Source organism: Gopherus flavomarginatus, chromosome 3, assembly GCF_025201925.1.
Source record: "Gopherus flavomarginatus isolate rGopFla2 chromosome 3, rGopFla2.mat.asm, whole genome shotgun sequence".
Classification (NCBI taxonomy): domain Eukaryota; kingdom Metazoa; phylum Chordata; order Testudines; family Testudinidae; genus Gopherus; species Gopherus flavomarginatus.
The window spans coordinates 146,806,729-146,832,390 of NC_066619.1; the positions used below are offsets into that span (position 1 = coordinate 146,806,729).

At 42.7% G+C, this 25,662-nt stretch overlaps 1 protein-coding gene across 24 annotated transcripts in view; it reads left to right on the forward strand.

The window, feature by feature from the left end:
• The window catches only part of ADGRL3 (adhesion G protein-coupled receptor L3), an 814,176-nt gene that overhangs the window by 670,141 nt on the left and 118,373 nt on the right, over positions 1 to 25,662 (forward strand). For all 24 annotated transcript variants that reach the window (XM_050948174.1, XM_050948180.1, XM_050948199.1 and 21 more), the window contains 2 exons: positions 21,595 to 21,778; positions 23,499 to 23,621. In XM_050948174.1, coding sequence (XP_050804131.1) covers positions 21,595 to 21,778; positions 23,499 to 23,621 — 307 coding nt within the window. The remainder of the gene's footprint in view (positions 1 to 21,594; positions 21,779 to 23,498; positions 23,622 to 25,662) is intronic.

Sequence of the window (25,662 nt, forward strand, 5' to 3'; positions counted from 1 at the left end):
CATGGGGAGATTTTTCAGAGCAGGTTAGACAAACGCCTGTCAGGGACAATCTAGATAATACTTAGCCCTGCCTTGAGTGCAGGGCACTGGACAAGGTGACCTCTTGAGGTCCTTTCCAGTTCCATACTTGTATGATTCTATCATTTCTTAATTTTAAAATATTTTTGTCCAACTCTCACAGCACCTATTTGTCATGGACGATTTGCCACAGGTGAAGTTTCAATTTTTTGGGACACATCCCTGTAAATCCTCCTCATGTAGAGTGTCCATGGACTTAGTAGGAGTCTGCACAAAGAATATGCCAAATTGTGCCTTGGGAGTTCAGCTAACCTGGAGTTTCCTTATACAACCTTCCCCCACGTCCCAATCTTTAGAGTTCTCATTTAAAGTGGAACAGTTATGTTTTACCGTCCTCAGGTAACTCAGAAATAAGGACAGAGTTTTCTTCAAACTTTTCCCCCAAATCCACCTGGTGGCTGTGATCAATCATGGAAAACTTCAGAGGAAAGGGGACATTAGTCATAAAGTGATGACCAGTTGCAAGCTGTGGTCCTGATTCTGCAAAGACTTACAAACCAGCTTAACTTTATGCACTGCCAGTTGTCCTAGTTATTAGTGGATAGAGCACTGGACTGGGCTTCCATTCCTGGCTCTACCACAAGCCTGCTGGGAGACGTTGGGTAGGTCACTCCTCTCTATGTACTTCAGTTTCTCCATCTGTAAAATGGGGATGTAAAAAGCTTTGAGATCTACTGATGAAAAGCCCTAGGTATTATTATTATTACTCACAGTCTTTGCAGGATCAGAATGATAGTGCAATTTGTCCTGTTTCCTTGACTATAGATCCAGTGAATCTTATAAAGCAGTATGTGCAATGTGAATGAGTTAACTTTGCATTAAGGAACATTTTTTTTTATCGCCTGATTTTTGTGCATTTAATTTTGCAGTCTTAATGTTGCATTAATGCAGGATTTGCCATTATTTATATGTATATAATACACAGAGAGACATTAAAACAAAACACACATTAATGTTTAAGGTCCCCTCTGCACATCTGTGCATTTCTAGTTTCTGCACCTACAGGCCATGACATCTTGTGCTATGATATGCTTTACTTGGCCAATGCACAGTGGTTCTCAAACTTTTGTACTGGTGACCCCTTTCACATAGCAAGCCCTTGAGTGCGACCCCCCCTTTATAAATTAAGAACACTTTTTTATATATATTTCACACCATTATAAATGCTGGAAGCAAAGCGAGGTTTGGAGTGGATGCTGACAGCTCACGACTCCCCATGTAATAACCTTGTGACCCCCTGAGGGGTCCCAACCCCCAGTTTGAGAATCCCTGCTGTAGCACTTGGGGTGAGAGTGCCTGGATTTCTATGTCTGTAAAATGTGTATAAACCTGCATTCTTCTTCATTAGCCGATCTGATCCCTTTGGGTTTGGATATCCTGAGATGTGTGAGAGTTGTATCTTCAGCCAGCTAACTGTCCTGGTACACTGATTTGCTTTCATCAGTAAAGAGGAGTAAATGTTTTCCATTCCTCAGGCTGAGTACTCTTTAAGATTTCAGAGAGAGTAGCCAAACCCATTTCTCTTCTTCTTCTTCTTCGCTGTCTTCGAGATTTTGCTGTGCAAAAAAGAAAAAGCAAACTCTTATATTTTTTATTTTATTTTTTCCTTTGGCCAATAATGTGTAATGTATTTAACATACTTTTAAAGAAATGTCAGAAGACTTAAGCATATGCTTAACTTTAAGCATGTGAGTATTTCCCTTTAACTCAGTGGGGCTATTTGTGTGTTTAAAGGTTAAGGATTGCCTTCCAAGGTGAATTAAACTAAATTGAATTAATGTTACTTTAATTCTGAATAAGAGCATCCACACAGGATCTTGGTGTTGTTTAACTAATCTACTTTAACCTTGCATATTGAGTTAATTTGGATTAACTATCCTGAGTGTCCCCCTGTAGACAAGCCCTTACACTGTACAAAGCTCTAATAAACCTTCTGACGAGAACAACCACGGGATGCAGAATGGAATGGAAGACCTAACTGTTCTTGTCCATCTCTGATATCGTCTGTACTTTGAATACGTTAACATAAAATAATGTACCTTGTCATGCCTTTATGTGCTATATTGCAGAGTGTTTGGCATCAATATAGTCTTCAAACAATACCCCTTAGAAATTCATGTAATCGTAGTCACCAAAAAGTGTGGCTGCCATGCACTAGGCAGAGAATATGATCAGTAGAAATTAAAGAGAACTCCAGAAAATTCGCTCTTCCAGCCAATAATTCAGAGAAATCTGTAGGCTGGCCGTGGCAGTTCATTAGACCCTTTGCAGCCCCTGAGGAAATCTTAGGTAATGTCCACGCTGGACCTGGAGGTATAATTTCCAGCTCAGGCAGATGTACCCACCCTAGAAGATTGAACTAACATGCTAAAAATAGCAGGGAAGCCATGGAGTCATGGGAGGCAGGATGGGCCTAGCCACCCCAAGTATGTATCTAGGGTCTCAGACAGGATCATGGCTAACTGTCTTACCACTGGGACTGCACTTACCCTCTGTGCGCCTGAGTTCTCCAGCTATACACTGCTATTTTTAGCACACTAGCTTGAACGAAGCTAACACAAGTATGTCTACCGAAGTTGGTAATTACACCTCCAGCTCCAATGTAAACGTATCTTTAGAGTCAAGGGGTGAAATTCTGGCCTCGTTGAAGTCAATGGGAGTTTTGCCATTGACTTCAGGAGAATCAGGATTCCACCCTTGTAACATGATTTTGTTACAGAGATGAATATTGCCATGAATTGGAACCTTGTAGTTAAGTTTCTGTGCACAGTTTTGAAAATGTGCCTTTTACTATTGATCTCTCTAAACAAGGGACAAACGCAATAGGAAGTTGATATGAAGGATGTCCAGTAAATGCAAAGCCAGCAATGAAAATAACTGGTATTTTAGGAGGTTTAATTTGGGATGGATGGATAAATTGATTAGAGTTTTGGTGGTTTCCTCATCATGGAGGACATAAATAAGTAATTTTCATAGATCTTTAGTGATGAGTAACTCTGTATAGCCAATACTTGAAGCTGATGATGGTCTTGAGCAAAGATGTATTTATAATTAAAAAATAAACCATATCAAATATGGATTCAAATACATTTATTTGAAGAACTCTGCAATATATCTGCAAATATGTTTGTGAGATTATTAGCCCATCCCTTTAGATAGTAGTATAGTGAAAACCAATATTGATCTGATAATTTGTTTGAAAAATGTCAAACCCTGTGATCTTTACTGTAGGTAGAGTTTGCTGCTTCGCCTCCTTTCAGAAGTTGATGTGGTAACTGGTCTTTTTTTCTTCTTTCAAAAAGAAGAAAGCAAAAATCACAATCCAGCCAAATCCTCCACTCTACTGTAGTGGTAACTCAAGGCGTCAGCATTGACACAACAAATGGCATAGGTGAATAGACAGGTGCCCACGGATTTGGAAGTCAGAACTGATACAAGAGAAACTATCACTCACAATTCTATTGCATAATAATTACATGCAGTGAGAGAGGCCTAATCTACCAAAGGAAACTTACTTGATGGGGATCACTTGTTATCAGGGGAGATAGTTTCATGCAGAAGATAACCATGTACCAGTTGAAGTTGAGATGAAAGTTCTGTATGCAGAACAAGGCTGTATTTTTATTACTCCTGCTTGTAAAATGGTCTGAAATCATCTTGTGAACACAGAAAACTTCCAGGATGTAATTCATTATCATTAGCTGATGTTGAACTGTATGTCCACATCTATTCATCATCATCATCATCGTTATCATTGCTATTATTAATTTGTACACTTAGGAGCCCCTGTCATGAATCAGGACCCCATTGTGCTAGGTGCTGTACAGACACGGAACAGAAAGATGATCCATGCCCTCCAAAAGCGTACAATGTAAGAAAACATCCCATAGTTTCTCAAACCCAACCTCTTTATCATTCACTCCTCTTGGCAACCTATTTCAAGTGTGCTGCAGAAGGAGTCATCATGATGGAAACTAGAGTAGAGAGTGTGATTCACAGTGAATAATGCACATAATTTCTTCAAAATTCATAGTTACTCAGTTTTATGGAGGGTTGTTTCCCACCCCTTTCTTCTTTCATGCTCTGAATTGATTATGGGCAGCTTGCTTCAAGTATTTGATATTCAATATTTGACATTTGACCTGAGTTCAATGGTTGTGATGGGTCTCCTTAGCCGGCTCACGGCATTGTTTCTACTGCGGGGCTGGATGCGTGTAACTCCTCGAGTCGGGAGACTAGGCTGGGAGAGATCACTGGGGCTTTGAATCCATCAGGGAGAAGAAGCAGATAAGCAGGGCTAGGAAAGCTTAGAAAAAATTAAACCTTTGCCTTTCTTGGCCACAGAACTTATGCTCATGCACAAGGGATAGTCCAATGGCTTAGTGAGCCTAGGACTTGCAAGAGCTGCATTCAGTTCCCTCTTCCCCCACCGGCTTCCTGTGCGATCTTGGGCCAGTCAGTTAAACTTGGATCCTGAAAGTTTTTTAGGCTCCTAACTTCCATTGAGATCAGTGGACATTAGGCATCTCAATACCTCAGAGGATCTGGGCCTTACCCTCTGTGCACCTGAGTTCCCCATCTATACAATTGGGAATGATTATTATCATCCCTGTGTCTCGCGGGCGTGGTGACATAAATACACTAAAGGTTACAAGTATTCAGTTAGTATAGTAAAGGGGGCCATATAAGCACTTTAGATACGTTAAAAAACAATTGGTCTCCTGCAAGCATTATTGGCTATGCGCAGAGTTTAAAATCAGGGCTCAATGAGAGCCTTGCTGCATATGCCGAGTAACGGAGCCTGTAGATGTGCTGCCCTAGGAACAGAGCAGGGACTGGATTGTGACGCTGAGAGTTTCAATGGGGTCTCTCATTCATCCCCTTTTTGCTCCAGGCTGTATGTGGTCTTGCTCAGCCCTATCCCTGGGACAAATTACTTTCCAGTTGTGGCTAGCCAATGCCCTCCCTTGCCTACCTGTGCAGGAGGCAGAATCCTGGCTCGGCGTGGCCTGTTCTCACCTTCCCTGCACGGCTACTGGCAATATGAGTGGTCTGCACAAGGAATTCAGGTAGCACCTGATACCTCCATATTGTGGGTGTGTAATCAAGGTTTCAATTGCATGTGTGGGCCTCATTACAAGGGATGATATCAGATCCTTGTCTTGCGTGTGTAGTTTGTGCCACAGCTCTGGTGAACAGTGTGCATAGCCTCGACTCTGTATCATGCCACGCAGCGAACCCTTCATGTATAAAATTAACCACTAGGCGGGAAAGTGCTGAAAGGAGAGAGTGTCACCTTAGGCTCTCGCAAGTGCCTTTGCCAGTGAACCCTAACATTTACAGAAAGTAAACATAATGGTTTTAATCTGGGTGGGAAAAACCAGCCTTCACAGTATTTGTCTAGGTCTCGCTGAGACATTTTCCTTCTGCAGATTACCAGGATTTGGCCAGCACTCCACTCTTTCCTTAGGGTCCATCTGCACAGCAGCAGGGAGGTGGAATTCCCAGCTCAGGTGGATGTACGCACGTTGGCGCTGCTCAGTCTAGCAGCATGGGCAACACCTCCGGCTAGCCACCCGAGGCCGTACCCAGGGCTCGGGCAGGATTGTACTCTGGCGACTAGTCTGTGCCACCGTAGCCACACAGGTGTTTTCAGGTGCAAGCTTGAGCAGAGATAATGTGTGTGTCTGCCAGAGCTGGGAATTACGCCCCTATCTGCTGTGCAGACATACCAGGGTGACCAGACGTCCCAATAAAATCTGGACCGTCCTGATAGTTAGGTCTTTGTCCCGCGTCTCAACCAATCCTTGGTCAATACACAATTTGTCTCGATATTTCATTCCGCCGGCAGCACTCAGCTTTTCTTAAGCTCCGCTGGCGGACCTCCCCCCCCCATGTGTCCTGATATTTTCTCCCTCTCATCTGGTCACCCTAAGACGTACCCTCAGTGTGTCTGGAAGAGTCTCCTTCTGTTATTCTAAGTCAGAACCATACTGTTGCCCCGCCCCAAAATGATAACTGCTTTTCACTCCTGCAAGTGCCATTTTCTTACCCGTTAGAAGCTGGATGAGGCTTTTACCTTTACCTTACCGGCGACGATAGTGGAAGTGTTCTGAAGGTACTACCCATGCACTAAAGAACACAGGCTCTTCCGTGAAGCGAATAACTTCATTGCTAAAATTGTGGCCTGTGTACTTTCAGTTCTTGTCATCTCCAGTCTGTGAAGATTGCTATTGTTTTGATCAAAGCAGTCCTTTTAGTTCTGATCCTCAGGTATCACTCTCGTGTGTTTCTCCCTGAAGATATGAGCAGTCTGAATCATTGTAGTAAGCAAAAATGATCAACTTTTCTCAGTGGATCCAAGGCATTAAGTTCACAACTGAGTAAAGGAAGAGGTCTTTTTTGAAAACCTCATATCTCTTGGCAGATAAAAGATATGTCTGGGATTAGTCTGTTGATATCTAAAGTGGCTTAATCCTGCCTGTCCCACTTCTTATTGATGCCTGCTTGTGTCTAAACCGAAGAAGAATCTTGCCCCTTCATGACAGAGTGTAAATTGAATTATGCCACATTTACTTGTGTACTTGCAGTGCACGTGACAAGAGAGATTTTAACCTCCATTTATAGAGTGAGAAGCAAATTAATGAGGATTCTCAAGTTCCTTATTTGGTCACTTAATTGGCTGTATGACAAAGAGCTCTGTGGTGCGTGTGTCAAACAACTTTTGGAGTCCTCTCGTGATTTGTGCTTTGCTTGACTTCTGATGCTGTTCTGTGTGGCCTGTCAGGTTGGATATCCTTGTTAAAGTGGCTGTAATAAATTGGCTAGCAGTGTGCATACAATGCAATATATTAACTATAGCAACAGGGAGTACTTTTAGCAGCTTTTCAAGAGATCTAGATGTTTGCCCATAAGCATCAAAGCGGCCCAAACTTTCATTTAATATAATTAAAAGGACATCTGAAAGTAGTTTGATTCGCAGCAGGATTTTGTGGTTTGGTAACCTTTGTTAAAACTCTGTGAACTTAATATATTTCACAGCATGAGCAACCTTCACTTGATTTGTGTCAGGAAGAGAGAAAATACCTTGCGTGTTTCTGCTGTGCTGAGCCTACTGTTAGGACAGAGCAGGATCAAAGAAACAGACTTCAGTTTATCTTTGGAGTCTAACCTTCTCTGCATAAATACAGACAAGGAACATGAGTGCATACTTCTGTGACAGGGCAACATCTACACGCAGCATAGAGAGGTAATCTCCAGCTCCTGGAGACATACTCGTGCTAGCTCTCACACTAAAAACAGCAGTGTAGTCAGGGGCAGCAGTGGCAGGGGCCAGCCCCCCTGAGTACGGACCCACAGGGTTTAGGCAGATTTGTACTAACCTGGGCTGCTGCTTCCCATGCTACTACTGCGATGCTATTCATTTGAGCGCACTAGCTCAGATGAGCTGGGAATCCCAGACCTAGCTGATAGTGTTTGACATAGCCTAAATAACTGTAACTAAACTATACTGTCTGGAGAAATGTCCACAAGTAATTATAGCAAAACTGAAATATGCTGTGTTGTTATCTGGGATACTGGTTGGAGTCGGCCCTTAAATCTGTTGACGCTAGGAAAAGTCTCAAGACAAACTGCCATAGATGCTACTGGGAGATGTCGCTTTTATTTGGACAGTTGGAAGACTGCATGTCTCCGATTCCCTGGGAGTTCCCTCGAAGGATGTGGAAAATCTGTCAGAGAAACACATGCTGCGTGCAGGCATTTTCCTCTCTCTGTCTCTGCAGTTTTGCTTACTTTCCCTAAGTGAGGAGCTACCTGTTGTTTGTATGCTCTCAATTCCCAAATAGAAGAACAGCAAATAAATGCAATCCTCAGAAAGCTATTCCACATGGAAGACCTTATGAGATGAAATAGGTTATATGTTATGTATCAGAGGGGTAGCCGTGTTAGTCTGGATCTGTACATGCATCTGATGAAGTGGGTATTCACCCACGAAAGCTCATGCTCCAAAACTGCCGTGTTGCTGGCAGTGCTCGCGGGCAGGTGCCGCTTCTGCCCCGCAATCAGCTATCTCCCTCCTGCTGGGAGACACAGCTGATCGGCGGGGGCGGGGCAGAAGCCGGGCAGGTCGTTCAGAGCGGAGCCCTTGAGTTACCACTTTTTTAAAATGTGGAGAGGAGAAGCAGTTGCTTCTGATGCATCCCACTAGCTACGCTACTGCAAAGTGCATGTTATGCCATGTTACCGCATGTTACGATGCACTGACAGCCTTGGAGATCAGGCTGGCCTCCCTTTGTGAAATTGTCTCTAGTGCAATATCTGTGCTCTGACTAAGGAAAAGCTTTAATCTGGATTCAGAAGAGTAATTTACGAGGAAAGGAGTTGTATAATAGTGAAGAGCCTTATTAGATAGATTTGAAGGCAGCTCCCTACCGAGAAACCGAAATCAGTGACATCATTTAACTAAAATGACATTTCTCTTGTTTAACAATAGCTAAAATGCTTGTCTATTTTAGATCTACTATCCCAGCATAGGCTGATGACTGGTCCAGTTTGACTTGTGACCCTTTTATACAGATTACAATGTTCTCTTCATTTAATATTCCAAAGAGGCCAGACGTTTCCTAAGCTGGTCTATTTCAGGGCAGTCACCTTTCCAGTATCATGTGTCCTTGTGCACCTGGATCCTTGCTTTCAGTCTGCCCCCCTTGTGACGGGTCGGATCACAGAACCCCTCTTGGGAACTGCCACGCGATATGCCAAAACTACCTCTGCTCCTGCTTGCCCTGCCAGCTCAGGACTCCAGCGTCCTGTCTTGCTGAGCTAGACACTCCCGTCTGCTCCAGCAAAGACCCAGGGCCTGAATTACTTATCTCAAAGCTGCAGGTTTACCTGAAAACAGCTCACAGAAGTGTTCCTGTCTTTAACACTCAGATGCCCAACTCCCAGTGGGGTCTAAACTCCAAATAAATCTGTTTTACCCTGTATAAATCTTATACAGGGTAAACTCATAAATTGTTTGCCCTCTATAACACTGATAGAGAGATATGCACAGCTCTTTGTTCCCCCAGGTATTAATACATACTCTGGGTCAATTAATAAGTAAAAAGTGATTTTATTAAATACAGAAAGTAGGATTTAAGTGGTTCCAAGTAGTAACAGACAGAACAAAGTAAGTCACCAAGCAAAATAAAATAAAATGTGCAAATCTGTGTCTAATCAAACTGAATACAGATAATTTCACCCTCAGAGATGTTTCAGTAAGTTTTTCTCAGACTGGACACCTTCCAGGCCTGGGCACAATTCTTTCCCATGGTACAGCTCTTGTTCTAGCTCAGGTGCTGGCTAGGGGATTCTTCATGATGGCTCCTCTCCTTTGTTCTGTTCCCCCCTTTATATATCTTTTGCATAAGGTGGGAATCCTTTGTCCCTCTCTGGGCTCCCCTCCCCCCCTTCTCAGTGGAAAAGCACCAGGTTAAAGATAGATTCCAGTTCAGGTGAGATGTTCACATGTCACTGCAAGATTTCATTGCCCACTTGCCAGCACCCATGTATACAGGAAGACTTACAGGTAAACACAGCCATCTGCAGTCAATTGTCCTGGTTAATGGGAGTCATCACGTTTCCAAACCACCATTAATGGCCCACACTTTGCATAATTACAATAGGCCCTCAGAGTTATATTTCATATTTCTAGTTCCAGATACAAGAATGATACATTCAGACAAATAGGATGGTCACACTCAGTAGATTATAAGCTTTGTAATGATACCTTACAAGAGCCCTTTTGCATGAAGCATATTCCAGTTACATTATATTCACTCATTAGCATATTTTTATAATACCATATAGACTGCAAAGTCACACCCCTTATCTATAAAGGTTATTCTATTCAAGCAGCACAACATATATTCATAGTTAATGGAAGTGCTTCTCCACTGATGGCACTCTTTATGCCCAGAGGCAATGGTCACACAACTTCCAGCAGAACTTTCTAGCCATGTCATTGATCCTAGCTTTTGCTCATTTTATTTGGGGGCCTTGCAAATACTGATGTGTTTTGGTTTGTTTTAAGAAAAGGTATATTTTTTCATCGCATTTTTCAGAGCAATATAAATGATAATTGGAAATAACACATAATAGGAAATTCATAAGCAAGAGATGAAATTCAATAAAGACAAGAGCAAAGCACTTCCCTTAGGAAGGAGAAAGCAAATGCACAACTACGCCATGGGAAATAACTGGCTAGGCAGTACTGCTGAAAAGGATCTGGGGGTGATAGTGGATCACAAAATGAATATGAGTCAACAATGTGATATAGCTACTAAAAAGGTGAATAGCATTCTGGGGTTTATAAACAGGAGTGTTGTATATAAGACACAAGAGGTAATTTTTCCTCTCTACTCAACACTGTTGAGGCCTCAGCTGATTAACTGTGTCTGGTTGGGAGCCACACTTCAGGAAAGCTGTAGACTACTTGGAGAGAGTCCAGAGAAGAGCAACAAAAATGGTTTAGATCAAAGGTTTAGAAAACATGACCTCTGAGGAAAGATTTAAAAACTGGGCTTGTTTAGTCTTGAGAAAGTCCCACCTGGCTATTTATCTTTAATCAATGAATACTACAAGAGCATAAATGTTGTGGGTTTGACTCACAGAACTTTGTTCTTCTCTCTGAATTCCTTGAAGCATACCCAATTGTTGAGGGGGTTTTCTTTGGAGAAGGAACTTTTCCCATTACCAGTATTTGCCAGATGTTGTTAAACTCGGGCAGGGGGTTCTTCCAGAAATTTGCAAAAGAACATCAAGCTGCAAATCAAAAATGGGTTAATATTTATGTGCATGTTCCTAATAATAATAATAAATAATTAATGAGCAGTGTGCCTCACAATAACACCAAGTGGCACCAATCAGATTAGGTCCCCACGATAGGCCCTCAACAAACATGTGGTGGGAGATAATTCCTCCTCTGAAGCACTTATCATTGAAACATACAAGTCAAACAAAAAATGGAAGGGAAAACACGCATGAGGTGACTTTCCCAAAGTCACTCAGAAGGTCAGTGGCACAGCCAAGAATAAAACCCAGGCTTTCTGAATCCCTGGCCAGTGGGCTGTGCAGCCACCCACGGAGCAGAGAAACTCACCTCGCTGCCGTCTCTGTTGCTTGTGATCCCTGGAGACAGAGAGAACATTGTCTCCCATAGCTGCTGTGCTACCATAACGCTCTAAATTCACGATTAATAAACAAAGAAACAAGGGCAAGTGCTGTTTGAGCAGCTGACCGTAATTGAACAATGTTGTAAAGCTGATTATTCACCACATTGCTGCAGTGTACTTTCCTCCTTGAGCCAGCGGGCACAAGAAAGCCAAGAGATTCATTATTCTCCCTTGTCTCGCCATTTACTTAAAATAAGTATTGCTGCAAGACAAACCCATCGGCTGTTTCCTGTTTAATTTGGTTTTCATCCAAAGCAGCCCTGCATGCACCTGATTCTGCTGCTGGTGGCCAGAGGAATCTAGACCTGGTTTTGAGCACAGTCATTTCTTCCGAGAGGGTTGTGTCTCTTTGAACAAGGACAGTAGCATCTGAATGAACACTCTTTCTGTCTGACCGAGTCGGCAGTTGGTATGCATGCAACAGGAGGGCAGAGAAGATTTAGTTGTGTGTTGTGATGTATCCTCCTCCTCACCTACTTTGGGGTGGTGTGTGCCTTTGGGGTGCACTCCCTGTACTTCCCTGAACCCCAGGAGTTCAACTGTCCTCTGCACAGAGGTGGGCTAGGAGTTCCTTGTGCCCATCAATTGGCTGGACTATGCCGAGCAGAGGGACCAGACAATCTGGGTCTCAATGAGGAGGGGAACAGAGAGAGAGATTGTGTGCATGTGCACGCGTGTGTGTGTTTTTACACACAAAGTCCCTATGGCCCAACTTGTCCATAAGTGCACTTTGATGAATCATTCTTCGTTTGCAGTGAGTTTTCTGGAGGTAGAGAATAAAGTTGTCCTTAGCTGAAATTGGTTTTGTTGTTCGGGACATAAGGGGTTAAATTTACCCTGTAAAAGCTGGTAAGCTACAGATATAAATATGGCACTGAGGGCCGATTCTGTAGTCCTGATTCGGTCCTTAATGTTAAGCATGTGCTTAAGTGTTTTGCTGATTAAGGGCCTCAGGCCTGAGTGGGGGCCTGATCCTGCTGCTGTTTAAAACACTCAGCATGTTTATCAAAATAATGACTCAGCACAAACTGGGAAATATTCTCGGGGTTTGTCCCTGGGGGAAGATACTTGGACCTCTAGAATAACTTAACAAGATCCAAAAAAAATTTTTTATTAAACAATATGTGGGAATCTTTCCATTGGCTTGTGTGGGATTTGGAGATGGCCATTACACTGGGGGACTGGTGGAATCATCTTGCATTGTAGAGGTGTCAGGACCTATTGAAGCTATCCTAGGTTGTGTTTGCCTTGTTACTCCCACTGTGTCCTGTACTGCTGCTAGTTCCTGACTGGTTAATACTGTAATGGGAGTTGTGTGATGTAATCTGCGTTCAGCCAAGGAATGTAATTGCTAATAATATGAAAGAGCATTAGAAAAGTCAAAGTTCTGTGTTTATATATTTTCTAACCAGCAGGATCGTAACAAGAGCAGTATATTAAAGCCCCAGTTCCACTGTCCACACTCATGCAAAACTCGCAGCAAGTTAGGACCATAACACAATTGTTGGTGAGTGTATACAATAGGAAGCTATCTGCATGATGTTTTCAGGTCTACCTTAAACATGTGCTCTTTTGCAAGAGAGGCCAGTTTGAAATATCCTGTAGAATTGGAAGAGTCAAAAGAGAAATTCACACCTGTTTCCCGTAGAGCCCCTCTGACACTCACCACTCTGGTTTGGACCAAGGTTTTATCATTCACAGATGAGAAGATAGGTAGGATGCATCCCTTAGTAGCTGTGTTGGGTTTTTTCAGTTTTTCAGCTGATGGCCTGCTCTCAAAAGGCTAAAGTACATGTTTAAAGAGCTGAGAATTGTTAGATAGTCACCAGTTTTCTGAGGTCAAGGTTGAAATGCGTTGGTACTGTGAGGCACACAATCTGCTCCCAGCCTGCGCTGTAACAGGACCGGGGTGAATGGATTTTACAGCAATTAGTGTTTTCCAATGTCAATTCCCAGTTAAAGGCAGGGATTTTGAGTGTAGAAAAAGACATTTGTTTTCAAAATGCAAAGTTTAAAGCTTTGGTGGAGTGATAGTAAGACTTATGTGGCACCAATATATATGCAGACTCCTAGATTTAAAATGGAATGACTGTCACTTAGCCAGAAAGTCTCACTAGACATTTCTAAAAGGCGAGAAGATAAAAATAAACACACAAACAAAATGCAATTTTACAGAACTTAGCAACTGTCACAAAGGAAATCAACAGGATATGTAAAACCAATCTTTTCGTAATGTATAATTACTGTAAAGCTCCTAATTAGTTGTCTGTTGACAATAATATATTTTAATATCAATTTGTAATTTATGAAAGAAAGAATTATGTTTGGATGGATGGATTGATTGATTGATTGTAATCCCAGGACAAAGCCAGGGAACAATGAGTTTGCCCTTGTTTGGGAAAGATTTCTCCTCTATCATTTGTTGTTGTTGTTACTGTATGTGTTCCAGTAGTGCCTAGGAGTCACAGACCAGGACTCCCACTGTGTTAGGTGCTGTACAAATTCAGAACAAAGAGATGGTTCCTGCCCAAGCAGAGGTGGATACAGAGTGGGGAGCACAAGGAAACGAGACAATCGTCCTGGTCTCTGCATCAATCACTGTCAAGGGTGACTGCAAGGTTACTGATATTTGCAAAGAAGGCTGGGCTGCAGCAACTTTCAGTGGCAGTTGTGCACCTGTTTGTCATGGGCATTTTCCTAAATCCCAACCACACGTCTATGAACTTGACCCAACACTATTGAAGTTAACTTCTATGGGAGCAGGAGCAGCATCTATATTTGTTGCACTTGGCCTCACATAAAAAGATTTGCACCAAAGATAGTTCCCACCATCATAGCTCTCCTCTCTCTGTGTTTACACTCCTGGTATATTAGTTATCTTATATACACCCCAGGAACCTCGGGTTTACTCAATGCAGTGTTGTGGGGGAGGCTGACTGTAGCTGTGGGAAGAACTGGATGAGACACCCACCTCCCCAGGTTCTGTTTTGTTTGAGGACTCGGAAAAGGTATTTGGCCAATCCTGCTAATTTTTATACAGTTCTTATCAGATGAGCTGTATAGACTAGTGCTTAAAAGAGGATGTGGGAGGGAAATTTAAATGGAAAATGTTTAACTCACAGAATAATAGTAGGGACCAGTGGGAGTTTTGGTTTGTTTATTCATTTAAAGGAGCCTAGGGGAGTCAGGAACCCACAGCCTTTTAATGGGAGTTGGGTGCCATCCTCTCTTAGGCACCTTTGAAAATCCCAGACTTTATCCGGATCATCAATGTCTCTTGGGATACTCAGCTCTCTCCTCCCCCTCCACAAACACACCCACCTTGCGTCCATTTCTCATGTTTTAGTCCCTGTGTTGAGGCTTTCAGCCTTCTGGCTGAGGAGGGCTAGGAGTTGAATGTCTGGGTCTGGAGCTTGGCAATGCTCCCCTTCCCCCCGTACTATTGTGAAGATTAGTTGTAAGGCACTCACTGTGTTTGGAAGAACATTCTGCTTCTGCAGTTTTCCCTGCCCCTCAGGTTTGTCTACACGGCTGCTGGGAGCGTGCCTTCCTGACCAGGTAACTAAACTCATCCTAGCTCTGCACTAAAATGACCATGTGGTTGTTGCCGTGTGGATGGCAATCCAGGCTAGCCACTTGAGTACCGTCCTGCCTGACCCACTGGGTACCTGCTCAGGTGGCTACCTGGAGCTGCCACTTTTTCCACAGCATCCACATATAAGAACATAATAACAGCTTTACTGGGTCAGACCAAAGGTCCATCTAGCCCGGTATCCTGTCTAGCGACTGTGGCCAATGCCAGGTGCCCCAGAGGGAGTGAACCCAACAGCTAATGATCAAGTGATCTCTCTTCTGCCATCCGTCTCCACCCTCTTACAAACAGACACTAGCCATTTGTAGTATGCTAGCTTGAGCAGAGCTAAAGCGAATCTGTCTGTTTGGGGTTTGGAGACTCAAGTGCCATGTAGACATACCCTGACTGACCAGGGGGCAAGACAGACGGGGCAGGAATCAAATCTGTATAATCCATGTATGGGCCAAACCTCTGCTGTTCAGCTAAAAGCCCAGCCGTTGGATCAGTGCTTAGACTAGCACTGTTAATTGTTCTGTTTACCCATATTTGTTCCAGTGTCCTCTTCCTGCAAGCTCTAGCTCAGGAGAAGCTGTTCCTTTAACAGCTGTTTGGTTTCATTTAAACACCTACCTTAGCCCTTCTTCCAAACCCAAACATTTCATTAACGCTTAATCTCCATGGCCTTGCCTGAAATGCTATGCCATAATGAAGTGCTTTGCTCAAAAATGTAGTGCTAGGAAGGTTAGGTTAATGCACTACGCTGGGTGAGGGAGTGCTTCTTTGGGAAAAACAATGGGCCAGATTCAACCCTGGTGTAACTCCTGTGCAGGCAGTTTTACTGGGTGTGTTCAAATCTGATTCAAAGCCCATTGAGGTCTGTGGGAATCTCTCTGTTGATCCTAATTCATCGGTGATATACATGCGCTGGCTTCAGTGTAGCTATCCGATTTGACTGTTGAGTCCGCAAGAGAGTTTGTGTAATATCCAGTTAATGTCTGTCTTTCACAGATGTGCCCGCACACAAAATTCAAATACAAATGAGAAAAAAAAGAGTTTTTTAAGAGCAGAATGTTTGTAGCAGATGTTGCACTACTACTAATGCAAGTATTTCAGCATGTTTCAAGTTTAGTCAAATATGCGTTACTGTCTCACCCAAACCCAGGAGCTAGGGCTGCAGTTAAGATTAATTCTTTCTACCATTCAACTATTTTAAAAAATAAAATCCAACATGATGTTTTAGCAAAGATTTAAAGGGCCCATTAGTAGCAAGCTAGATAAAAGTATTGCAAATTGTGTTCTGCATAATAATGTTGAGGGTGAGTGTGAGGAATCATCATTTTCTGACTGGAGTGCCTAATTACTTTCCTTGAATATGGGATCTTTGCAAGAAAAACACAGCCACGTTGCATAGACTTGCAAAGCAAAATGGGCACGTCTTTGATCACTCAAAAATAATAAGACTTCTCTTTGGTCTTTCGAAAGACAAAGCTACTGATGTAAGCTACCAAAATGTATGAAACATTATTCAGATTCGACTTTAAGATTTAAAAATACTGAAAAAAATTACCTATCTCTGTGTAGTTTAATGAGTCGTTTTGACTGATAAATTTATCATGTCACTTTAGATGCAGTTGCCAAACTTCCAAGGTTTTTATTATTAGTATTATTATTAGTATTATTTTATTTTTAAAAATAGTTTAAAAGTCTAGCATCTAAATTTCTTGTTCGTGAACTCCAGACTGTTGGTGGTGGTAGTCCATTGCTGACGATGATGTTGTTATTGTCTCAGTTCTCATCTATGGCTACGCATATGACTCTGAAGTCCAAACCCTGATGCACAGAGTTGGCCACACTGGGGATGGGAAGTCCGTATCTATGATATTGGATGATGCAGCATTGTGGCGCCATTCACGTGCAGCCTGAAGATGATTACGTCGATCCTTCTCAAATCTGTTATGTTCTGATTTTGTCAGAGACCATCAGCATTGCCTCGGTACTGGTTGCGTTTGCTTGCTCTCTCAAGGACTTTTATATTGGTCACTTTGTCCTGCCAGTGAATGCTTATTATTAAGCAGAGGGAGCACATGTGAAATTTTTTAGGCTGTTTAATGTGCCGTCTAGGAAGAGTCCATGTCTCTGATCCATACAGAAGAGATGTTAGGACCACTGCACTGTAGATCTTCAATTTGGTGGTGAGACAAATGTGTTGGTTAAGGACTTTTGTTGGGAGTTGGCCAAGAGCCTGGCTGGCTTAACAAATTCTGGAGGCAATTTCCTTATCAAGGGAACCATTGCACAAGATGACACTGCCCATATATTTGAACTTATCCACGTTTTTCAGCTCTGTGCCTTGGATGAAAATGGCTGTGAAAGGAAAGGGTAACAACCCTCCTGTAGACAATACTATAAAATCTCTCCTGGCCAGAGACACCAAAATCCTTTTATTTGTAAGGGGTTAAGAAGCTCAGGTAACCTGGCTGACACCTGACCCAAAGGACCAATAAGGGGACAAGATACTTTCAAATCTTGGGGCAGGAGAAGGCTTTTGTTTGTGCTCTTTTTTTTCGTGGTGTTCACTCTTAGGACTGAGAGGGACCAGACATCAATCCATGTTCTCCAAATCTTTCTGCACAAGTCTCTCATATTTCAACCCTGTAAGTAACAGCCAGGAAAGGCATGTTCATTTATCTTTGTTTTCTCAACTTGTAATGTTCCTTTGCTAGAGGGAGGTTTATCCTTGTTTCGCTGTAACTTTGAAACTAAGGCTAGAGGAGTTCCTTTGGGCTCTTTGAATCTGATTACCCTGTAAAGTTATTTCCATCCTGATTTTACAGAGATAAACTTTAACTTTTCTTTTAATAAAATCCTTCTTTTAAGAACCTGATTCATTTTTCATTGTTTTAAGATCCAAGCGTTTTGGATCTGTGTTCACCAGGACTAATTGGTGAGGATATTCTCTCAAGCCTACCCAGGAAAAGGGGTGTAAGGACTTGAGGGGGAGGAATTTGTCTCAAATCTGCCCAGGAAAGTGGGAGTTAGGGACTTGGGAAATATTTGGGGGAAGGTGGAGTTCCAAGTGGCTCTCCCCTAAGATTTGGAACACGCTTGGTGGTGGCAGCTTACTGTTAACCTAAGCTGGTAAATAAACTTAGGGGGTCTTTCATGCAGGTCCCCACATCTGTACCCTAAAGTTCAGAGTGGGGAAGGAACCCTGACAGGCTGGCGCTGGGGTATTGGAATGAGATGCTGGTTGGAACAAGACCTCTGTCTTCCCAAGACTGAGGGTGAGGGCAAAGAGCTGGGATGCTTCAGAAAACCTATCGACGATGACCTGAAGCTCATCGTGTCTATGGGCCGTCAAGGCGCAGTCATCTGCAAAAAGTGCCTTGAAGAGAAGTCTCCCCAGTGTCTTGGTCTTAGCACTGAGTCTTTGAAGATCCAAGAGGAAACCATCGAATTGAGAGTGGATGTATATCCCCTGATCCAAGTCCCTTGTGGCATGGCTGAGCACATAGGCAAAGAATAAATTGAACAGCACTGGAGCAAGTACGCAGCCTTGCTTCACTCCATTCGAGTTTTTGAATGTGTCAGAAGAGTCACCATTGGAGAGCACTTGCATTGGCATGGGGTCATGGAGCAGATGGATGATTTGTATGAACCTTCTTGGACAGCCCAGTTTATGTAGAATAGCCCATAGACCCTCTCTGTTGACCATATCAAAAGCTTTGGTCAATTTGATGAAAAGTGCATACAGGTCCCTGTTCTGCTCTAAACATTTTTCCTGGGCCTGCCTTACAAGACTCATATCTGTAGTACTACAACCTGATCTGAAACCACACTGTGCTTCTAACAGATTCTCTTCATATGGTTGCAGTGAGTCTTTTCAGTAGAATATGAGCTAATATTCTGACTGCTGTACAGAGGAGAGCAATGCCTCTGTAATTTGTGCAGTCAGCTCTGCTGCCTTTGTTTTTGAACAGTGATATAGTAATAACATATTTAAAGTCTTATGGCATTTCTTCTTCCTCCCAAATGCCACTCAAGATGTCATGAAACACCTCGATGGCCTTGGGGCCTGCTACTTTATACAGTTCTGCTGGAATACCATCCTTTCTGGATGCTCTGCCAGAGTTCAATTGTTTGATGGCTTTCATGACTTCTTCAACTGATAGAGGGAGGTTAAGTTCTGCTTTAATGGGTTTCTCAGGTAACTGATCAACGTCATGCCTATGGACCCTGGATGGCCTAATGAGTAGACTATTTAAGTGTTCAGCCCTTCTCTATAATTCCCTCTCTGTCTTTGATGAGGGCTATGCCATCTGCCAACTGCAGGAGCATTGCGCCAGATGTAGATTATCTGTAGACTGCTTTGAGAGAGTCAAAGAACATCTTTGCATTGTCCGTATGCGTGTAATGCTGAACTTCTGCCACTTCTACCCATACTGTAAAAGCTGAGTTCAGGGCCTGGAATGTAAATGCTTGACACCAAGAAATAGATTTTGCTGCTGGAAAATCAATATGTCTGGATAGCATGGGTGAAATTCTAACTCCATTAAAATAATCGAGAATTTCGCCATTGACTTTAACGGGACAAGAGGTTCACCATCATTTGTAAGTGGGGTGTGGGACAATGTCTCTTGAATGTTTCTGGACTGATGTTCAAAAGCTTCAGTCAACTATAAGAAGAGGTCCTGGGTGCTCAGCATTTTTGAAAATCAAGCCATTAATCTCAAGGAGAAAGGAGAAATATGGATTTCTGTAATATACTCTCTAAATGGCAGTGCAGAATAATGGGGTTCTGTGAAAGAAAATTCTGAAGAGTCAACCAATCCTCTGCTGATGAAAGTGATTGGTGACACCAGAATGCACTATGGACCCAAAGTGGTTATTAGTATAATTGCATTATCTCATTAAAAGTGTCATTAGGATGTATCCTCCTTCAAAACCCTTCTTAAAACTCTCTTTCGCCATGAACACTACAACAAATTTGACAATAGTTAGGTCACTGGTGTGTTGAGAGCACAGCCTATGATACTGACAGTAGTGTCTCATTGTTTCCTTGTACTCTCCCTTCTCTGTGTATCCGTCTGTTATCTCTTGTCTTACACTTATATTGTTAGCTCCTTGGGGCAGGGACTGTCTTTTTGTTCTGTTTATAAGGCTCCTAGCACCGTGGGGTCCTGGGCCATGATATGATAAATAAATAATAATCTTGAGATCTTTGCTTTTCCTTGGGCCTTACTGCAAGATAATCATGTCTGGAGCAATTCATAGCCTTGCATTGTCTATTTTTTTGCCCCAGTGCAAGATGGATGAGAAAGGATATCATTTGATCAGGTAGTATTTTATCCTACCTTTGCACAGGTGGACGGGAGAGCAGAAGGGGCAGGGCAGTGGTTAATATGGCCTCTAATGCCACATCCTTCTGGTCATGTCATTTTAGTACCAGGCCTCTAGATCACTTCCTAGAAAAAAGACTGCGCTATATCTCTTTGATAGTCATGTTGTAAACCTAGGTTGGGAGGGGGTGGGGGGGGGAGACCCAGCAAAGACTTCTGAGTAGTGAGCGCCTTGCGGCTGCAAATTGCCGGTCAAACAGGGTTGTCCTTGCAGCACAGAATAGCAGTAGATGTGGGTTTGATGCCAGGGCTTTCAGCACATGGAAAAACATCAAGAAAGGCAACTTTATCTCAAAAGGCGAATTAGTTGCTGAGGCTGGTGCTAATTGACAGTGGGGGTGTTTCATTATGAGGCAGGATTTTTTAGCAGCTAGTAACTAGTAACCATGAAAACACTAACCAGAAGAAGAAAACGTTAGCTGTTCTTTTTCTCCCCACAAGCAGTAAATTTTGCTAACCAGTGCACTGCTGGTTCCCATTTAAAAACATGCTAACTACACACACCTTGGGCTAGCCGTGGTTAGCAACTGAGCTGCTCTTTATAGTCAAGTGAAATCTTCACAGTCGATAGGGTCTGAGGACTGCAATTTACGAACCACAAGAATTGCTCAATTTAGTTTTCAGCCTAACATGCATCCAGATTAATCCTTGGGAGTTCACAATGGGAGTGCTCTGTTTTACTTTGCAACCTAGGGCACAATGCACACGGCAGGAAGGATATAAGTTGTTACTATAGTGAAGATTGTTTACTGACTGGAGAGATTTGAAATGTGATGCCCTGTGTAAATCTCTAACTGCACCTGCTGTGCCTTTGGATGCAGGCACACCAGAGAATTATAGGTACCATGGCCCCACTGCTTAGCAGTTTTATGATAGAGAGCAGCACAGAGGTGGTGGTGATGGTGTGTTCTTTTAGAAACAGTAGCCCCGGTATGCATTAGACACTCTTCATTTTGGGTAAGCAGTGTGGGCTGTGCAACCAACTCTCACCTTATCAGGAACAGATCTGTTTGCTGTCCTGGGTCTAATTCTTAATTCTGGATCCAGTAGACACTGTAACTGCCAGGGATGTGTGGTTTCCTTTGCGTGTGTTCAGGGGAAAAAAAATCTCACTTGGTCTGAATTCAAAGCTATTGATGAGAAGAACCTTTTTGCTGACATTCCCTGGCCAAAGGGAAAAATAATGGGTAGCTCTACTGTAGATTGCCTGCAGGGGTGAGGCGATGGGACAGTACTCTGCTTACTGGGTAGGATGAATTTGTAGATAGCTTGAGAGCTCATGCAGCCTCACTGGAGCCCTTTCTCACTCTGCTTTTCTTCTTTGCAGGCCATGGTCGAGACAGTTAATAACCTCCTGCAGCCGCAGGCTCTGAACGCATGGAGAGACCTGACCGCGAGTGACCAGCTGCGTGCAGCCACCATGTTGCTGGACACGGTGGAAGAAAGTGCCTTTGTGCTGGCCGATAACCTCCTGAAGTCGGACGTTGTCAGGGAGAACACTGACAATATCCGTAAGTGACCGGAGCTATTGGAAACACCAAAGGTGGCCAGGGAGAGGAAGAGAGATAGAAACAGGATTGGAATCCTGGGGGAAGCCCCGGTCCCATTCATGCCAGTGGGGGACCAGGATTTCACCCTCTAGCTCCAATGTAGTGCAGCTCACTTCATCTGAATTACATTCAACCTCTCTTTCTCCATACGTATTAAATAGGTGACTCTTCCTTTCCTGTTTGAGTGTCCCTCTGTCACCAACAACTGTGGAATAAAGCATGGGGGTTGAATGGTGTTGTCCGCTTCCCCTCGGGTGCGACTTTCAAAACCTTCCCTTCAGTAATGTGAATTCTTCCCTGTAGCTCTTTACTCATGGTAAAATCTAGGAGTTGCAGGCACTCAGCACTTTCTCACGATTTGGCCCTATCAGAGGGGTCCAGCCATGAACAAATTATTTGAAGTTTTGTGTGTGGTTTAACTGAATTGATGGCCTATAGACAAGGCTTCCATTTAGCCGGTAGGATTTAAAGATGTCAGTGTTGTAAGCAGTGGCAGAGCCATTGCTGGATGGACAGATTCAGCAGTGGAACCAATTGTGAACTCTGGTATGGCAGGACTCCACTGATAGTGAATTCTGGTATAGCCAGACTCCATTGATAGTAAACTCTTAGCTAGTGATTTATAGTGAAACAGAATGAAAGTTGCTGATTCGGTGCACTACGCTGGAGAAATTACATTTCAGCAGGTACAGAACCCCTCTTTACAGCCAAAGCCTCAAGTCTTTTCCAAACAAAACTCCCTTTATTGTTATGAGTGATTATTTGCTAGGCTTCTGTGATGGCTGCATAACATTAAAAGACAGTCCCTAGGTTTGGCTGACTAAAGTCTGAGTAAGAATTGCAGGTTTTGACTCCTAGTCACCCTATTTTGTGGGTTAGGTGTATTATGATTATCTATTACTTGTTTCACGGGTGCCTGGAGGCCAGGGGCCCACTGGGCTATATGCACAAACGTGTAACAAAGAGACAGATTCTGCCCTAAAAAGCATGGACTACGTTTTTCAAAAGAGCCTAATGGACTTAGGCGCCCAACTCCCATTGCATTTCAGTGGGACTTGGACACTTAAATCCCTCTCTTTTGAAAATCCCAGCCATAATCTACATCTGTTATATCAGTAAGCGCACCAGCTTACAAGGAGATGGTCCTTGATCTTACTTAATACAAATATATTCAATTGAATTCAAGTTTTTGTCTTTATTTAGCTGACGGTTGTTTTTAATTAAAAAACAAGCGAGATGGAAAATGCCAGGCCTCCAGCAGTGCTCACGTAAAATGAGAACAGCCTTTCTTTTCATTTCTTTGAATGCAGATGCCGAGTGTCGATAAAAGCTACAGAATGTACCAAGAGCCAGTGGCAAACTACCAACACTTTCAGATTTCCATGTTAATTGTTGTCTTTAATATTCTTGGGTGCTTGTTTACATGAACTAGTTGTCTTTGCCTACAACAGAGACTACATTTTATTTGCTATTTTTTAAAAATTATGTTTAAACCTTTGTCAGGGAAGAAATAAGTAGAAGTCCAAAGCGGAGTCTAGGATGAAACGCTATACATGGTTTCTAGTGTTTCCATTTTATTTGGAAAACAGTTTTGTAACTTAGCTGGGTATAATTATTTTAAAATAGTGATTTTTTTTCCTCTGTGTTACAATTGGGTAGCTCACTTCTCTCTTGCTAACAGAACTGGAAGTTGCCAGGCTAAGCACCGATGGGAATTTGGAAGACCTGAAATTTCCACAGAACCTGGGCCACGGAAGTGCCATCCAGCTGTCGGCAAATACATTGAAACAAAATGGTCGAAATGGTGGGTGCTGAATTTTGAGGCCTTTCACACATTTTGATTCAGGTCACCAATAGGTTACCCTTAAAAGTAGCCTGTAAAGTATAGAATAAGAAATGAATGACAGTTCTAAGCGTGTTGCAGACATGAGCCTTAGAAGCTGTAGTCATTATAAGCACATCCGTTGAAGGCGTTACAGAGAGTTATAATATCAGTAAAAGGTGTTATTGATGATGATTGATTGCAGTAGCACCTATTAGCCCTAGTCATGGACCAGGATTCCATGGTGCGAGGCACTGTACAGACTCAGGTCAAAAAGAAAATCCCTGCTCCAAAGAGCTTGTAGTGTAAGTAGAGCTGTAGCAAATGCCTGTTGTTCTGCATTTGTACAGTCCATGGCCAGGGCTTTAGGCATTCTGATAATACAAATAAATAAACTATACTCGCAACAGTAATACGTAGCCTATTGACCGGTTGGATTCTATAACAAGTGATTAACTGTTTATTACGATATCTATTAAGCATTTGTTAACTATATAAACCCTTAATGAACATACCCTTGATGTAAAGTGTGAATTTATCTTACTTTGCTGAGATGCACATTTTTAAATCCCCCTTCTCTCCTGGCTCTATCTGAGGAAGGCAAAAAGTCTACAAAGCCGGATCCACTGTTTCTGAAGGTACATGCACACAGGAAGCAGCAGCAAGTCTCAGAGCCTAGGACTACAAACTCCAGCTTGTGAGGCTCATACTAAATGGCACTAAAAATAACTGTGTTGGCACTCAGGCAAGAGCTTGGGCGTTAAGCCCACCTCTTGCGCTAGCCTTCAGACCCTGAGCTGGAACAGCTACATAGCTATTTTTAGCACCATAGCACTTGAGTCTGTAGACCCAGGCTCTGAGAGTCGCTGCTGTGGGCTGCTACTTGCCATACAGACATACCCTTAGTGGCCAGCCAGGCCTTACCAGATCCTGCTACATCTAGGTGTTTGAATTGCATGCAGAGATCTAGTGATTCATCTTGCTGCCCTCAGATTTGTTTCCCCTGCTTAGAAGCAATGCCAGCAAATCCTCTGCTGCAACAGAAACAGGGGTGCCTTATGCGCAGAACTGATCATGCCAGTCTAGTAGCACTGTACTTGTGTGGGTATATTGATAATCAGTCATCTGGAGTTCTTCCATAAGGTGCCTTGTAAATCTTGCTTTAGTGCATATGGATTAATGTTAAAATAGTAACTACATTTTCTTCCCAACTCTGTGATGTCCTAATATTTTACAGATCTTTTCCATTACTTTGACTGGAGCTTCTAAAATAGTCGATGTTATGTATTTCTTTTTTACTTTTGAGCATCTATAAAACCTGTGGTGCACCAGACATGTTTAATATTAATTAACTGCCCCATGTCCTTGACTGCATGCTAAATCCGCTGATTGGAAATCTCTTTTACTGCCAAGTGACTGTCAGTCTTTGCAAGTGTCAAGGCTCTGTAAATGTGCGCTGGTTTCGTAAATCACTCTGCAAGTGGGTCAGTGGGGAATGATGCTGAGCCTCAGTGGTTAGTTAGCATCTGTTGCCTATGGTGAGAACTTACATAGGATAAAAGACTTATTTGAAAAACAGTTTTGAAGTACTGCACTGTGCAAACATTTGAAAGATGGCGAGGGGTGAGGGAAGCCCAGCAAATGATAACACGAAAAGCCAACACACCAAAAAGGGATGATTAAAAGTTATGAATTGAAATCCTCAGTGTCTCTATCTGTAAAGCTTATGAGCCTCTTGATATGCTATAAATTAAAGATGATGTTAGATGGGAACTGTCTTTATGCTGCCAAGTCGTTCATTTCTAGTTCTGTAATTTGAGCAGAAATATTTGTGGATCTATCTGTGTAGATCCACTGTAGCCCAAACCATGAAGTGCCAGGCTCTGTTTGTACTATAGGGCTTGACAAATTTCTGTTGATGAGAGCCATTCAAGTAAAGACTCTGCTCATTTATTTTATTGTTCTGTAATGACTGTGTATTCTGTGGGGGTTGCTTTTAAACATTAGCCTGCATGTGTGCTTG